Source organism: Mustela nivalis, assembly GCF_964662115.1.
Source record: "Mustela nivalis genome assembly, contig: HAP1_SCAFFOLD_1155, whole genome shotgun sequence".
In the NCBI taxonomy this organism is placed as follows: Eukaryota; Metazoa; Chordata; class Mammalia; order Carnivora; family Mustelidae; genus Mustela; species Mustela nivalis.
Window position 1 is genome coordinate 78,738 of NW_028135509.1, and position 16,307 is coordinate 95,044.

Consider the following 16,307-nt stretch of genomic DNA (forward strand, 5'->3'; position numbering starts at 1 on the left):
CTCACCTTAATACCTATAGAAGCTAAGTTCAATCGGAAACACAGAAATCACTAGGTGGTCACATAAGTAACTTCTACCGCCTTAACTAGGTCATGGGTCTACCTACAACTCTGTCCAGCTCTGGCCCCCACCTCCTTCCCTTCTTTGAGTAGCTCACCATTGTGGCCCCATTTCACCAGTGCCTTTGATCTTTTCTTTCCTGCAAGCATTCCTCCTCAGTAGATAAATAATCTCCAGAGCTTTTCCTTTTAACTCTTTCCTTAATTCTATGTACAGCAGTATTTCTCTCTCCTCACAGGCTGTTATTTGAAGAAAACACATTTCCACTTCCTCCCTTCCCGTTCACTTTCAACCGGTCTTGCAACCACGCCTCCTTCCCTCAGCCAATTTCCTAATTCCTGGTTCCTCAAATGGAACTGTTTTTTTCTTGCTGTGAGGCCCAGCATGAACCGTGGCAAACCCCACATGAGGAAATGCTGGTCAACAAGATTCCAAATCATCCGTGAATTATTTCATGTAATTGAGGAATATGGGCATAAATTAAATTGTAACAGGTGATTGCAATATTAAATTTTCTATTTTAAAAGGGAAACTCTTCAAACTGGGTCTCTGAATTAGAAAAACAGTCTTGTAATGTTTTTAAAGAGGTGGAGACACTCTCTACATACAAAGGGCAGAGTGTCCTTGCCCTGCTGCAAATGTTTTAGCAGCTGTGGAAACTTTCAACAAAATTTACTTCCAGCAACTGAAAGCGATGTGCGAAAACTAGGCTTTTCATCGTGGAGCCTGAAGCACTTACTACAGAGACGAAGACTCAGAGGCACAGCTAGGAGCTGTGTAGTCCTTCTCACAGCCCGCCCTATAAACTCTCATGTGGTTTTTCATCCACCGCCACACACCACTGCACCTCTTAAGGAATCATGTATCCTGATTTTGAACTTTTTGTAGGACAGGATGAAATACTGTAAGGGAGTCCAGGTTATGCATCACACCTCCTTCTCCTAAAGCATGGGGAAAAGATCCAGTGTGCAAATACAGGCATTCTCCCAGAGCCTCCGGGGGTTAAAGCTTCACACGCATTTAGGATCACGGCCATGGAGCGTGATGTGCAGTATTGCATATACTGCCCTTCCTTAACTGGACAGGGGATTCCTTCCGTTTGAGACACCTGCAGTCTCATCTTCACAAACATTTATGCCTAGCAGCTCTAAACCAGTGTATTCTATAGTAAGTGAAATTCAGCCCGTAAGAATTAAAAATTGGCCCAAAGGAGAGGTTTCTTTGGGCAAGGGTTTCCTTCTTCTGGGCAGGATAAAATCTCAATGGGCATTTTATCGTTTAAGAATTCAGTATGCATAGTGATGTATGCATCGCTGTGTCTGATAGGAAATGTTTTATTTTTGATCAAGTGCCCACTGTGGATGTGTTGTAGGTAGTACTTGGTTTTATGAAACCTTTAAGAACTTGAGCCACTTAGCTAAGTGGCTCATACACGAATACTGGGTATTAGTAATTTTGATTCCACAAAAGCTCTATTGCTGACATTATTTCATTTAACAAAAGAAGCAGACATATTTATGAGGATAGAAAGTTTAATATTCATACATTTTATTAATGAATTTTATTTTTTTTATATAAATGAGTTTTAAAGTGTTCGATTTAATTCAACACAAGTTGGTTGTGCACTTCCTACATGTAGGGCATTAATTTATCCTGTGAGTGCAAATGTGGACGTGGCCTAGAGCTCTCGTCCCCAAATATCTGCGCTTGTAATTGCTGAGGCATATTTTCACTTGAGTTGAGGGTGTTTTGCTAACTTATGAAAAATGTTCTTTTTTGAGAAAGGAATTAATTACCTCCTGAAGAGCTGGTACACAATGAGGGTTTCAGACTCTAACATTATTCAGAAAGCACGTGAACCTCTGAGTTGCATCACTCGATGTCACAAAATTAACATCACTTGACTGATGACAGAGTATAAAAAAAGGTATGTACTTTTCCCCTCTCTATGTCGGCAAACAAAATAATACATGCGGAGTTATTTCTCTTAAATATCTGGCAAGGCATATGATTGATTGTTAGACATCCTTTGACTTGGTTAAGACAAAAACTTAGCCAAATGTTAAAGCATGGGAAACGTTGGTGTAGGCAAAGCGAATCTTCTGATAAAGCTTTCAAATCACCCCAGCACACAGATACGTTGAAATCTTACCATTAGGTTTTCATGCAGTCTGTTTCCCTGCAGCGAGCATTAGCTTTAACCCTTCAGTGCTGCTGTTGGATGTCATGTGTAGGGAGAGGGGCAGAAGCTTTATTCAGAAACAAGCTTCCCTTTGGATGATGATCGTGGGAGAACTGCGGTTCTACTCATGTACCTGGGCTCAGGACGGATATGTGTATATACTACAGTAAATCTTCTGGCTCGTTCAGGAGAGTCCAGCCTTTTACCAGTGCAGGTGCTTTGTGAACCGTGTGTTTAAAGACACCCTGTAAATTCAGGGTGTGTCTCTTCTGCCTGTATACCTTCTGCCTCCGGATGAACTTCTTGAGGGCAACTCTTAGATTACCTAAGTTCAGCACCCCTTAGGGTTTGCTTTCTAAACGCACTACCAGTGGGATGAGATGGCTATTTTATCGGTTTGACTTTCTAGGGCTTCGTAGAGAAAGTCATCACTGAAAGGGTTAAGGGATGTTACTGCAGCAGGTTATCAGCGGACCAGCCATCTACCTTCGGTACTTACAGGAATTTTATGACTCTTGATCATATTATCAAATTCTTCATTAATTTTTTTGTATTTTTCTTCAGTGCGTGGGGTGAGTGCATAAGAGGAGTCGGGATCGGGGCTTTCACAGCCTTTGTTTTCTTTCTTGTTCAAGGCCTGCCAGGTTCAGAGAAATATCAAGAGTAAAAAAAATGAAGGGTGTTCCGAGTACTTACACACAATCTTTGCCTGCTGATCATTAGATCAATATCTTCGTTAATTTTCCTGTACTTGTCCTCAGACTCAGGGCTGTGACCTACTGAATCGTCTGCATCGGGATCTGGGCTGTCACAGCCATTAAGGCCCTTCTTTCTCAACGTCTGAAATACATAATTTGGAAAGTTCAAACCTAGACAGAAGCTGTAAGAGACATTCAGGGGTGTTAGAGAAGTTCAAGCTGTCCAGTATTTCAGGTTGTAATTACATACGCTTTTTTTTAACATTAGGGTAAAGGAACCACAGAGGAAACCCCCCCCGGGAGTGATTTCAATAGCATACCCATTACTAGTTACAGAAAAATAAAAGGGCAATATTCCCTTTACAACGAAATTCAATCAATGAACAAAGACGGAACAAGGGCTGAAATTTCATGGTACGAAAGTCATATGTGCTTCAAATATCTAACGACAGACACTTATAGAGGAATACAAGTAAGGTGGCAAATTGCAACACCATCTTCCCACAGGAAAGTTAGAAGTCAGGGCGTTACACAATGATTTCGGAATTCGCGACAGTGACAAAAGCAGAAATGGAAACGGATCTCTAGTTTGAGTTTAACATAATGGTTGGTGCTCCTGGTGTCCTGGCACCCCTTTGGATGTGTGCGTGACAGCAAAAGGCCGTAAGAGAACCCAGGTGATATTCTTGCAAAGCACCCATTAAGAACGTCCAGACACTGTGATCATAATGAGAATCGCCTTTGTCCAGTCTGGTTAGAAGTCTGTACTTGGGAAAATCTGTATCGAGATTGATAATACCAAGAAGCTATCTGCCTAAACACAGGCTGAAGGAAAAGTCAAAATGGCTGAGCTTAACTTTCTGTAAGCTGAGCAAGGAAGCCAGAGAAACTGAAAATAGGCAACCACGTCAATAACTACCAAAGTAGCAAAAGTTCCTTCTGGTTCCAGCTGAGTAGGATCACCCTGAGACTGTCTGCTGACACATGAAAGTGAAAAGTCAGTGCCTTTTCCTGAACCTCCTGTCTCCTGAACATAGGACTGGTCTAGTCTCAGCTGTCACAGAAGTATAAACACAAGTGTAACAATGTAACAGAAAAAGTATGAGTCAGGAGTACTGAGTTTTACTTTCCCTCTTTTTTTTCTTTTTCTCCCCTTTAACGGATGGTTGTCAAATTAATCGTACACCATCTGATTTACAGAGCTAATGTTATCTTTCAGAGATCATAAAACTTCTGATTAATCACACAGCTTGCCATGTCAATTATTAAGAGACTAGCAACATTTCTGATTTTTCTTGGTACTACCACCATCGTTTCTAAAGGGCTGGGTACCTATGTGTCTCTCATTAATGGAAAGCTCAGCAGAGCTCATCTTTATTAAAGACAGAATTCACGTACAAATAAAGCAAAAGCTGAGATAACACTCCATCTTTAATTCATGCAATTGGGGAAAATAAATAAAACAACATGAGTTAGAAAGGGGGTGTCAGTCTTAACAATTTAAACTCCTTGGCTCTTATCGATGTGTAACAAATGTAACATTTAAAATTAGTTTCTGAGGCATGGAAGATTTTCACTTAAAATCAAACTAAAAGAGCTACCACTTCTAATACATCTATGATACACGGCAGCTCTGTAAATATTTATTAATGTTATAGTGGTATAATATAACAAATAAACATATGGTTACAGCTTATTATGTGGTATAATGTTTGAATATTAAAAATGAATATTTTGACACAAGAGGATAATATATACATTCACAATCTTGGGGAATTTATAATTGGTGGGGCCACCTGTCCCCCTACCATGGATCTATGCCATCATTTTTACCCAGAATAAGTAACTGGGGGGGGGGGGTTCTTAAAATAATACTACAAAGAATGTTACAATACTTTACAATAATTTATTCACTAACTTAATTTTCTGTTTTAGGCTGTTTTGTTAACATTATCTCAACCGTGAGATTATTCTTCCGGGTGATAACTATTTGCTGTATTATGATGTGTTTCTGCTTTGATCTCCACATATCCTTGAGAATAATTCCTGAGTGTCTTGCATCATAATCCACATATTTTTCATAAAAATTCACTTATGTAGAGAAAGATGTCAGATCAAGAAAATATTATCAATGATTTTCAAAATTTACCTGCCTATATTTCTACAAGGCATGATAGGAATATTCTTACATAAACCCTTAATTTAAAGTCTTATCTTATATAACGTTAATTTATAGTCTAATCTAGACAGTAGATTTTTCAATGTGCACCCAGATCTTTTAGCCAATTAATCATATTGTAAAAATTATAGTTGTTTTGATGTGCAGATTTTTGACAACAGAACGCAAGGGCTAGGAGAGGCCTATCAACTGTCATTACAATCCATCTGGCACGTACATGTGTGCTAAATATTCTTATGAAGCTTTCGAGGGTAGATACTGTGTTTGGTTTATAAAAATTCAAACATCAATTACAGTTTATTGAAAGATCTCCACAAATGTTAACTCATTATCTCTCACAAGTCTTCCATGAACATTTTAGGGAAACTTTATGCCAAGTCTCAAACCAGCGTGGGCAAGCAAGAAGGTCCACACGTCTGGCCTCTTGCCGGGGGCAATATGGACCACCTTCCCCTGCCCAGGCTTTCCCACACTTGTACAGGGAGGGATGAGGAATAGATGACTCTCACTCACATACAACTACAGCAGCAGGGTGAATGCTGAAATAAATTAAGGTAGAAAAATTTAAGAGTTGGGCTGATAAAGCTTTAAGTATGAAAATATGGCTAAAATGTTGATATTTCTAGCGGTCAGATTTTAGAGTGGGAATGCTTATTAGTCAATAAAGCAATTACCAGTTTTTGGATTAAAAAATCATTAAACCGAGAGCTCATTTTGTACCTAAAGAATTATATAAACTGTTAAGCAAACAAAGCAAATGGCATGAAGTCACAAAGGAAACAGCAGTGAGGGGGGCGGGAAACAGTGGCTCATTTTCTCCTTATAAATTCTTCTTGTATCTGACTACATTATCTTTCAATGAAATCACCAGTATTTAAGTAATGAAATATCTCTCACACTGAAATGTATAGTTTTATTTCAAGTTGAACTGTATTACTTTAAAAAGGGGGGCATTTTGAGATATATGAATACAAAACCCAAGGGCAAATTAATAGTGAGTTGCAAATTCCTATAATCACATAACTAGAACATTGAAAAAATTGTTCAAAAATATTATCCTCAGCTGAAAGCTTGTAGAACACATTTTTGCCAAGAACAGATGATTATGGTAGAAATATAAGGCCCCGAAGATGGATCTGATGGCATAAACTTGTATACTATCGTGTGCATGTGGAACTCTTATCTTTATTATATTAAAAATCTACAGTTCTTTAAGGATGACAAAGGAATTACTGTTAGATCAGCCAAGTCTGTCTTTATCATAACGATAAACAGTATAAATTAAAGGGACTGTTAAATAAGTATTATTGCTTCAGGCTTTTTTCTAGAAAAAAAATAAAAAGCTCTGCCCCTGGCCTTTGCAAGCTTCTCTGATGTTTTACGAATGTTGCTGGTCAGGGAATGCAAGCACTTAAATCATTATTTTTTTGCAGGGGCTGGAAGTCCTGGCTGCATATATTGTAAGTGTCTCTCAGCTGACTGTGTTGTGAAAAGATTGATTCTATATGTCAAGAGGAGGCAAGAGATCTACTGAAACCAGCTTCTCCTGCTCTGTATCTGAAGAAACTCTTCCCTCAGAGAACTCTGTAAATCTTGAGTGAGTCTGTATACCGAATTCAACTTTCAATGTGAGAGTGACACTTTGGGGGTAGATCAATTGACGGCACAGGCTTCTGGGATGTTTTCACAAGGCAGCGATTGTCGTGCAGTGAGCTGAGCGCAGCCGTTTCTTAGAGAAGTAATTAGATTGACAGAAGGTGACATACTCCAAACAATAAATGGGAAAGGGAGTCCAGACAGGTAATCCAAAAACCACGTGGACTCTCCCCTCCCAGACATGTGGACATATGGACCCTGCATTACTACATTTGTTCATCAGGAAAACTTGAAATACATATAAACTGACGATGATAGGTGACAGGTGCTTCAAAAATTCTAATGAAATAGATGTAGGGAACAGATTCTATTTCGTTACTGAAAGGAATATAAATGAAAAAGAATGCCACATGGAGCTCTCATTTCTCGTCCTAGGCATTATGTTATCATCTACAAAATCCCTTCTGTATACAATGGTTAAAACTGGTTTCCCTTTCTTAATTATTTCTTGTTAGTAAAAAAAGAAATAACTAAATTATTGGCCTTTTTTCAATTAAATGAAGCTACATATTTTATATTACTGCTATTTACATAAAATTAAGCTTCTTTTAGAGAACCACCATCACAGATTAAAGCTTCCAACATTCAACCTCTTTCTAAGTCGGCAGTCTTAGTCCTCAAGAATATCTATTTTCAGGGTGCTCTGCATGGCTCAGACCTCTGCCTTTGGCTCAGGTCATGATCTCAGGGTCCTGGGTTCAAGCCCTGCATCAGACTCCCCACTCAGTGGGAAGCCTGCTTCTCCCTCTGCCTCTGCCTGCTGCTTCCCATGCTTGTGCGCTCATGTTCTCTCTCTGTCAAATAAATAAATAAAATCTTAAGAAAAAAAAGAATATTCTCATCATTTCTTTTTCTGTACCTACCCACGGTACAGCAGCAGCTTCAATTTTATTTTTTTGCAAAAAACCCATAAACACCCATTAGTTTTTCTTTAACTCCAAATAATCAATCAATCTTGCACAGCTACGTTCGTTACCCTTGCTTCAGAGGGCTGATGTGTCAGGAACACATGGATGAATTATCTCTATTAGTTTCATGAATGTCATGTTCGCACAAAAGCCAAGGGAAAAAAAAGGTCTCAACTTAGAAAAGGTAGCTTCCTTCTCTTTAATACTAAATCATTTTTTGTGCTTGTCTTTCACAGCTTTATGAAAATAAACGTCTACTCCCAACAAGCTGAATAATCTTTAGAAAGCAGTAATTCCACACAGGAAAAGAAGATGCCATTGAAAGGGATACTGTCTGTAAGTGAAGTTTCTGAGAGTATTTCGTAAACATCCTCCCAAGGTTGTGTGCTTCTACCCAGCTACTGTTTTGGTCCCTCCAGGCTGGGAAGTGGCTGCCCTAGGGAACGGCTGCTTTCACTTAAAATATAGTCAGCAAACAATTACCGAAAACCTATTATACACGGATACTGTTTGGTGCAGTCAGGTTTTAGAAAATCAGGCAATGCAAAGTGAAATGAAAAACCCCTAAAATGGCCTATAATATTGTATGCAGTTTGTGTGTGTGTGTGTGTGTGTGTGTGTGTGATTTCTAGCACAGATTACTTAGGCTGGGGGAAGATCAGGTGCCAAGAAATTTCTCCATAGGTTTTAATTATCAAAACTGTAAGGATCGTCTGCACTATCTTTCGTGTTCCATAGTTCTCCTTTGTTCTTAATACAGAAATGAAAAGACAATTAAAATACTGCAAATTTACTATAATCGGTAGGTAGATTTTTAATTAGACAAGCAAATCATATCTAGTACAGACTATAAAAAATTAAATTTTACCCCAAATTATTCATTTGTGGTGAAAATTTTAATAAAAATAGAAAATATAAACCTTAACACTGTATTCCTCCAGGTTATTAATGCTTATTCTAACCAGATATTAGGTCCTACCGAGGAAAGGCTGGGAAGAGCTAGAGATTCTCATTGTTTCATTTTATTCCTTTTCTCAAAAGATAATCTTAATATTGAACTTGAAATTTTTTTCACTGAACAATTTTTCATCTTTAAATAATGGAAATAAAAGACATCAGTTAAAGATTTGAAGACTTTTTATGTATAGAACATAAAGAAACACCCACCCATGACTTTTAGTGGGAATTATTTCATATCAACATTCAGATGGTGATCGTTCCCAAAATTATAGGTATTCTAATCCTGGACTAGACCACCAAGGATCATCTGGTTCTTCCTCATGTCTTCCAGAGGGGAGGAATAACAGTGCATCCACAACTGGCCTTCCATACCTCGTGTCTTTGCTCAAGCTGGGCTCCTGAATGAACCCACCAATATCTCTTTCCTGGACTTGGGACAGTCCTCCTTCAAGGCAGAGCTAATACATCATCTCCTCTTTGTACATTTCTCAGATTGCTAGGTGGAATTGATTTCTCCCTCTTCATGTACTCATTTATTGTATACATTTTTTTCTATTAGAGTGTTTATCACCCATTATTACTTATGTGTCTCCCTTGTCAGCTCATGAGGCAAGTAACAAAGCACTTTCCTTCATTCACTTTTGCAATTTCAATATAGGACAGAGCCAACACACTTGCAAAGTGCTCAATACATGCTTGCTGAATGAACAGAAAACACATTTTTTTACTTTAAGTTAGTTTATGCTGAGGTTTCAATACTGGAACAAAGCTATCTGGCTGGTTGGAGGCAGAAATGGTAGTGGGGTCCAGACCTCTTGATATACATTTACTAAGGGCTACTTACTTTGCGTCAGGTGTTGTCTGTGGTCCTTTGGATACAAAGATGCATTCCCAGAGATAGGATTAAGAATTTCTGTTTGTATGTTTTTTCCCATGAGTGAACTCCTGGAGGTGAGGGATTGTTTACTAACCATCGTGTATGACCAGGACTTAGCCCAGGGTCTGGCACATGGCAGAAGCTTAAGAAACGTCTACAGCATTAATGAGAGACTTAATGGATGGACAAGCACAACAGGAAAGAATGCTCAGATGCTAGAGGGAGATAGAAGAGTCTTAGTATTTTTGTAACTGTAATTTTTCACCATTGAATGTTATCGTTTTACATGCTGTTAAAACGCAGTTATTATTTTGTTCTTTTTAGGTAACTATTACAAATTGACCATTTTTGAATGCATCATTTTAAAGTTAGAAAACAATGCAGTATGAAACTGGTTAAAACTCAGGAGATTTATATCATTGAATACTTAAAAACTGGGGTACTGGTCTAGATAGGATTGTCAGAAGTAATGAGGCATTCATGAAATCTTTAAGGTCAAAAAGCCATGATAATATAATCTCAGCCATGATGTGAACAGCAGGAAAGAGGGCACAGGATTTAGCACGGAAGAAGGAAAAAGGGAGTGGTATTTTAGGCAGACTGTATAAAGGTAGAAAATGAAAAACAGAAACCTTGTAGTCAAGCACATGGGGAAACTTTTGTGGATGTGAGTCAGATATTATAAATCTGAAATAAGCATGTTTTAAAATTCTTGGTCAAAGTTCATCTTTTTTCCCCATTTTTGGATGCTGGTCTACTGTTCCACTATTCTCCTGGGCTTTGACATTGGTCTTATTCCGGGCCAACCTTAGCCTGGAGGATTCATGGAAAATCAGGGTGATTCTAAGGCCAATCAGATGATTCAGGCTGCCTCAGGATAGGTCAGTGGGTTGATGTTTTTGTTAAGAATTCTTCCACCACACCTCTTCTGGAACCTGGACAGAGCATGCATCATGAGGCTGGCCGGGAACAGGACTGAGATGGGAAAGTTTGGCACACTTAGCCATGAAAACGCTCCCTGACATTCTGAATCCAGGAGAGATCTGAAGTAAAATACTAAGCAGGGAACATTTAATACATAATGATCGAAATGCATGCTAAAATATGCAGTTAATCCTGATAATCTCTATAAAGCAAGCTAAAAAAAAAAAAAATAAAAGATGAGATAAAAAATAAAAAGCTGGAATACGAATGATCAAGCTGGAAGTGGGTTTGAAGGATGAATGATGTTAGTGACTTCTTATATCAGGAAGGAAAAGATAGGACAGAACTAATAAATTAAGCAAAGGTTGAGAAAGAGAGGAGAAGAGTAAATTAACAAAGATCACGAAGCAGGATTTTTGAGTCTACAATATAAATGTAACTTCACCTACTAACCTTTTTCCACTATAGCATTTTACTTGCAAATAGGTTACAGGGACCGAAAAAGGCAGATTATCGGGAGCACTCATTCTTAAAAATAACACACTGAAGCATCTTTTTAAAACCACGAATGCCTTATTTTAACAAAAGAAGATGTAGATGGAAAGGATAGGTTAAATCATTATTTTTGTTTCCGCGTGGGCTCTTATCTAGTTGTAAATGCCTTTTTACTGAAGTTGGGTCAGTGCCCGGTCAGTCATGAAGCGGGAATATATTCCCACCATATTCACCGCCTCTATTTATCATCAGCTCAGCACTATCATTCTCAGTCACCACGCTTCCTCATTTCGACTGGATTCCCTGGATCTCTTCTCATTTCTTTTCTTGACTGTAACCTATCCCCTTATCCATTCCCCTCCCGTCTTTCCTTTCCTAGCTAACATCGCATCATACCCTAGTGGTTCAAGCCGGAAACCCAGAAGTCACCCTTGACTCCGCCATCTCTGGACTCCTTACTATTTTTTTTTTTTAAATTCGTCCCCCACCCTTAATCTGTTTGGTCTTCTGATCTCACCTTCCAGCCGGTCATCCTTCCCACTTTAAGCAGGGTCTCATTACCACGCAAATCTAATTTTATCACCGTTCTCCATATAAACGCGGGTGGCTCCAGGTGGCCACAACCACTAGTTTTCTTTTCCCAGCCTCATTCCCTCCCTTCTCCCCCAGCACTCTAGGTTTCATCAGGGGGGAGATTCCTGCCATTTCCCAAGTCGGGTAGGTACTGCGCCAATGCTGTTTTGGTATGTGTCATTCATTCCTGTCTAGAAGATTGTGTTTGCCCTGCTCTCCGTTACACAAACCTTAGTCATCCCAGGTTACCTCTTACCCAATGCCAACACTTGCTCCGTGAAGCTCTTTCCATGCTCTTCTGGGCACTTAAGGATTCCCTTCTCTATCTGTGACTCTTTTTGTGTGTTTAATAACAGGTGGTATATTTTATTCCAAGTTCATCTTCTCACATGTCTGCTTTACCACTAGTGAGTGAGCTCTGTAAGGACTGGGTATCTCTGGTTCTCACCATGGGGCCAGATTAATACACATGGGCTCAATAAAGGTTCTCAGTTCTCATTAACCCTTCCCTGGATCAATGAATAAGCAAACAAATTTGACAGTCATACTTTCTAACACCGAGAGACTCACTGAAATGAGCTGGGTGGTCTCCTAAGATGACAGCATTATTTATTTGTTTTAATAAGATTAAGTAAACAAATTCAATGAACACAAGTTCTGGTAAGTTAAAGCAAGCTCTAGGATCACTTTGTGGTTGTGACAACAGAATATCCCTGCACGAATGGACTCAGAGAAGGTGATACAGACTATTTTACACAGGCTACGAATGGTTGTTTTTTTGTGTGTTTACAATTGCCCAGAGACCTGTTTGTGCGGGGCCTTTCCTTCCAGCTCCCGAGTCTTCTGGGACTATCCCTGCTCTCACTTACCACCAGAAGGACACAAACATGTTGAAAAAATAATGCAAGGGGATGCTTTTGCACATTCTCTTCTCTATTTTTAGGTTTTCCTTCAGACACAAAGGCATCACCTTTGATGTCATTTGAAGAATCTGTTAGTTGGGACCTATGGTTTATCACTAGTTTATCTGAAAAGCAAGGGTGTACACAGAGCCTCCAGTAAGGGAACAAAATAAGATGTGAGGTTCATGATTGAGTGACTCATGCCATGACAATTTTGAGCATACCTGAGAACTGTACTTGAGCCACCCAAATCCTCCTCTCTGAGACAGCCAGGGACACCCAGATGAAGGTTAAACTGCTTCTTTTCCTAAGACCTCTCTGCTACCCTGAGCCTCTTCCAGGCTGCAGAGAAGGAAAGAGCTCTGGTGGCCGCCTTGACCCTAGTATCCCTTCTCTTCTGGCCTTTGGATGGATGGGGAAACCCTCTCTTTGTTATTTGCTCTGCGTGATTTTGCTTATTTGATAGTGATTGGACACCAATGACAGGAGAGGGCCTCTTCTTTGCCTTCAGGCTGGTATACCCTGTGAGTACGTCCTGTGAAAACTAGCCTCTGGGCTAATTCTGAGCATTTTGCCCGAGTCTGAGCCTGAACCATCCGATTGAGTGGTATTGACAACTGTATTAGCGCACGCTGTTCAATACCCATATTCCTCTGACATGGCAACCTGAGGTATCAGGGCGTCAGAGCATCATCGCTGGGATTGTGTGAGAGCAATACGTACACCACAGCTACTGTGGCTGCATTAGCATCAACCTCCACAAGAGCAGAAACTGTCTTTTTCACCTCTGTTACCTACAGGAACTTGAATGTGCCCGCCGCACGGATGATACCCAACAGATACTGCTGTTGCTAATAAAAGAATAATGGAATCCAAGGCTGCAGTGACAGCGGTTCTTATTTAAGACGGAATCATGGTGGAAGCTGAAAACACCCACGGGGCATTTGCTAGATTTGTGCTCAGAGTACACACTGCTTCTGCCCCTAGGACCCACTCTCTCTAGCCCCACCTTCTGCCAGCTTCACAAACAAATTTAAATTACAAAAGGAAAGAATCCTGTGAGCTGGAGAGGTAAGAGAATGAAGGTCTCTCTTTTGTGCTTCTCCGGAACTTTGTAATTGACATTTATTTCATAATGTTGCTCTCTGTATTATTGCTTTTGTCTCATTTTCTAGATTATAAGATCCCTTTAGACTAGACCTATCTCTTGAAAGCTTCCCATCCTTAGCAACTAGTGCGGTATCTGACAGTAGAACATTGCAACAAACTTGTTGGCTCTTCTGGACAGCCAAGGAGAGCCTGATGACATATAATAAGGAGTCTCAGAAATCGTAAGCCAAAGTTAGTGGGGATCCAAGCTTTCCTTTTTCTTTATCACTGAACCTTTTCTCTCTCTTTTTTTTAAAAGATTTTATTTATTTATTTGACAGAGAGAGATCACAAGTAGGCAGAGAGGCAGGCAGAGAGAGAGAGGAAGAAGCAGGCTCCCTGCCGAGCAGAGAGCCCGATGTGGGATTCGATCCCAGGACCCTGAGATCATGACCTGAGCTGAAGGCAGGCGCCCTTCTCTCTTTTTTCAACACGAGTAATGTTTGGTAGGTCTGCCAATGACTAGCAACCCAGGTCTCTAGCCTTAGTACTTGTCTCTTTTAATGTAAAATCCCCCAGGATCGGGTTAATGCAGTATTAATATTAATTAATTAATATTTCGTTGGCTGATACACTGGAAAACTTTCTGTTTAATAAAGAGTGCCCAAGGTATAATGGGTGAGATGGTCCCTGACGAGGGGTTGGGCCAGTTAGACCAGTAGATGGAAGAACACTACAGGGCTCTATCAGACCTGGTGTATGAACAGGAAGCCAGGCCAGCAATCCTGGCTGGAAGTGAATATCTGGGAAAGAAAGACTTCTACTAGGTTCGGAGGGTTGTCCTAGAGTATAGTCTGTTGTACTGGATGTTAGGTTCATCGGATGTGGTCAGTTGGTCAGGGAACATATGTCTATCCACACTCAGAACAGGCAATGAGAAAGTCCTTTACATCACATCTCCAAAATGCACAGCAGAACACTTACAATGCCCTTTGCTTTCTTTTCTGCAAGTAAGTTTATATTGGTGATACGTTTTATCTCTTCCCCCACATTAAAAATTACTTTCAGTGAAGGACAGGATCCGATTTATTTATCATCTACATAAATAGACGATATGTATGTTATTACCACAAATCTTACATGTGATACATATACATATTACCTGTATGTAATATTACCTTACATATTACTTGTATGTTATTACCACAAATCTTACATGTGAATTGTTAGTAAGTTGTGAATTTTATGCTCAGTTGTATTGGGTAGGTGTCCTGTGGAAGAAAGTCTGTTACAACTCTACCTTTTTTTTTTTTTTAAGATTTTATTTATTTATTTGACAGAAATCACAAGCAGGCAGAGAGGGAGGCAGAGGGGTGGGGGAAGCAGGCTCCCTGCTAAGCAGAGAGCCTGATGCAGGGCTCCATCCCAGGACCCTGGGCAGAGGGTTAACCCACTGAGATACCCAGGGGCCCCACAACTCTACATTTTAATAATCAAGGAGCATCAGGTAAATAAAAGGTGCTTAAAAATAAAAGGGCTTCAAATTCCTTAGGTAGTTGCTCAGTTTCAGTTCTCCATTTGGGACGTTTGCTGTATTTACAGAGCACATGGACACTAGTCCAGTCACTGTCTGCAGTTAGACTAGCCCTTCTTGTGATCTTAACACAGCTGTGCTCTCTGTAGGGTGATTGTGTGTGTGCCTGCCTGTTTCCACACGACGGACCAAGGAGAGCAAAGACCCTCAGAATTTCATAAATTAATGGGAATTTGGGGTTCATTAATCACAGAGCCACTATTTGCTTTCCTAGCAATGTAGTTATTTCCAGCCAGTACCAGAAACATAACCAGAGCACCTATAGGACAAATATTAAAAGTACCAGTAGCATTTTAGCAGTAGGACCCTTTCCTTGACTTGTCACAGGGACTTGCCCTCAGGTTTCCTGACTTACTTGTTATTACGGGTTGCTGTCTCCTAACTCACAATGGAGGTTCTACTATTTTATAATATTGATATAAAGGGTCTGTTCTCACTGAAGACAAAAACAGACTTTGCTCCAAAGAAGACATAGAGATGGTCCACAGACACTTGGAAAGATGTTTAACATCACTCATTGCCAGGAAAATGGAGATTAAAGCCACAATCGGATACCATCTCACACCTGTCAGAATGACTAAAATAAAAAACACAAGTAACAATAAGTGTTGGCAAGGATATGGGGAAAAAGGAATCCCTATGCACTACTGGTGGGAATGCAAACCAGTGCAGCCAATGTGTAAAACAGTATGGAGGTTCCTCAAAAAGTTAAAAATAGAACTACCATATGTTTCAGGAATTCCACAACTGAGTATCTATACAAAGAAAACAAAAACATTAATTTGAAAAGATACAGGTACCCCTATGTTTACTGCAGCATTGATTACAATAGCCAAATTATGGAAGTAGCTCATGTCCACTGATAGATGAAAGGATAAAGAAGATGTGGTCTCTATATGTATATGATAGAATATTTCTCAGCCATAAATAAATGTTGTTGCCATTTGCAACAACACGGATGGATACAGAGTATATAATGTTAAGCGAAATAAGTCAAAGAAGGATAAATCCTACCTGATCTCACTCACATGTGGAATTTGAGAAACAAAACAATAAACAAGGAAAAAAAAGAAACAAACCAAAAAACACTCTATAAAGAACAAATTGATAGTTACCAGAGGGGAGGTGAGTGGGGGGAGTAGGTAAAACAGGTGATGGGGATTAAGAGTACGCTTATATTAAAATAAAAAGAATTCACTTACCATGATGA

The 16,307-nt window shown here is 39.6% G+C and overlaps 2 protein-coding genes across 45 annotated transcripts in view; one reads left to right on the top strand and one right to left on the bottom strand.

The window, feature by feature from the left end:
• Window positions 1-13,484, top strand: part of LOC309857731 (uncharacterized protein) — an 83,150-nt gene extending 69,666 nt beyond the window's left edge. Inside the window, exons 3-6 of one of the 3 annotated variants that reach the window (XR_014307880.1) lie at window positions 1,846-1,987; window positions 6,553-6,716; window positions 7,920-8,019; window positions 13,215-13,484. Coding sequence is in view for 1 of the 3 variants with exons in the window: in XM_082750495.1 (XP_082606621.1) it covers window positions 1,846-1,964 (119 nt within the window). In the remaining 2 variants the exon portion in view is untranslated. Of the gene's footprint in view, window positions 1-1,845; window positions 1,988-3,208; window positions 4,318-6,552; window positions 6,717-7,919; window positions 8,020-13,214 lie in introns of those variants that run through there. The other 2 variants (XR_014307877.1, XM_082750495.1) reach the window with 2 other exon arrangements.
• The window catches only part of MEF2C (myocyte enhancer factor 2C), a 154,688-nt gene that overhangs the window by 38,269 nt on the left and 100,112 nt on the right, over window positions 1-16,307 (bottom strand). For 26 of the 42 annotated variants that reach the window (XM_082750463.1, XM_082750473.1, XM_082750456.1 and 23 more), the window contains one exon: window positions 2,939-3,082. In XM_082750463.1, the coding sequence (XP_082606589.1) occupies window positions 2,939-3,082 (144 nt within the window). Of the gene's footprint in view, window positions 1-2,741; window positions 2,880-2,938; window positions 3,083-16,307 lie in introns of all 42 variants that reach the window. The other 16 variants (XM_082750482.1, XM_082750466.1, XM_082750494.1 and 13 more) reach the window with 2 other exon arrangements.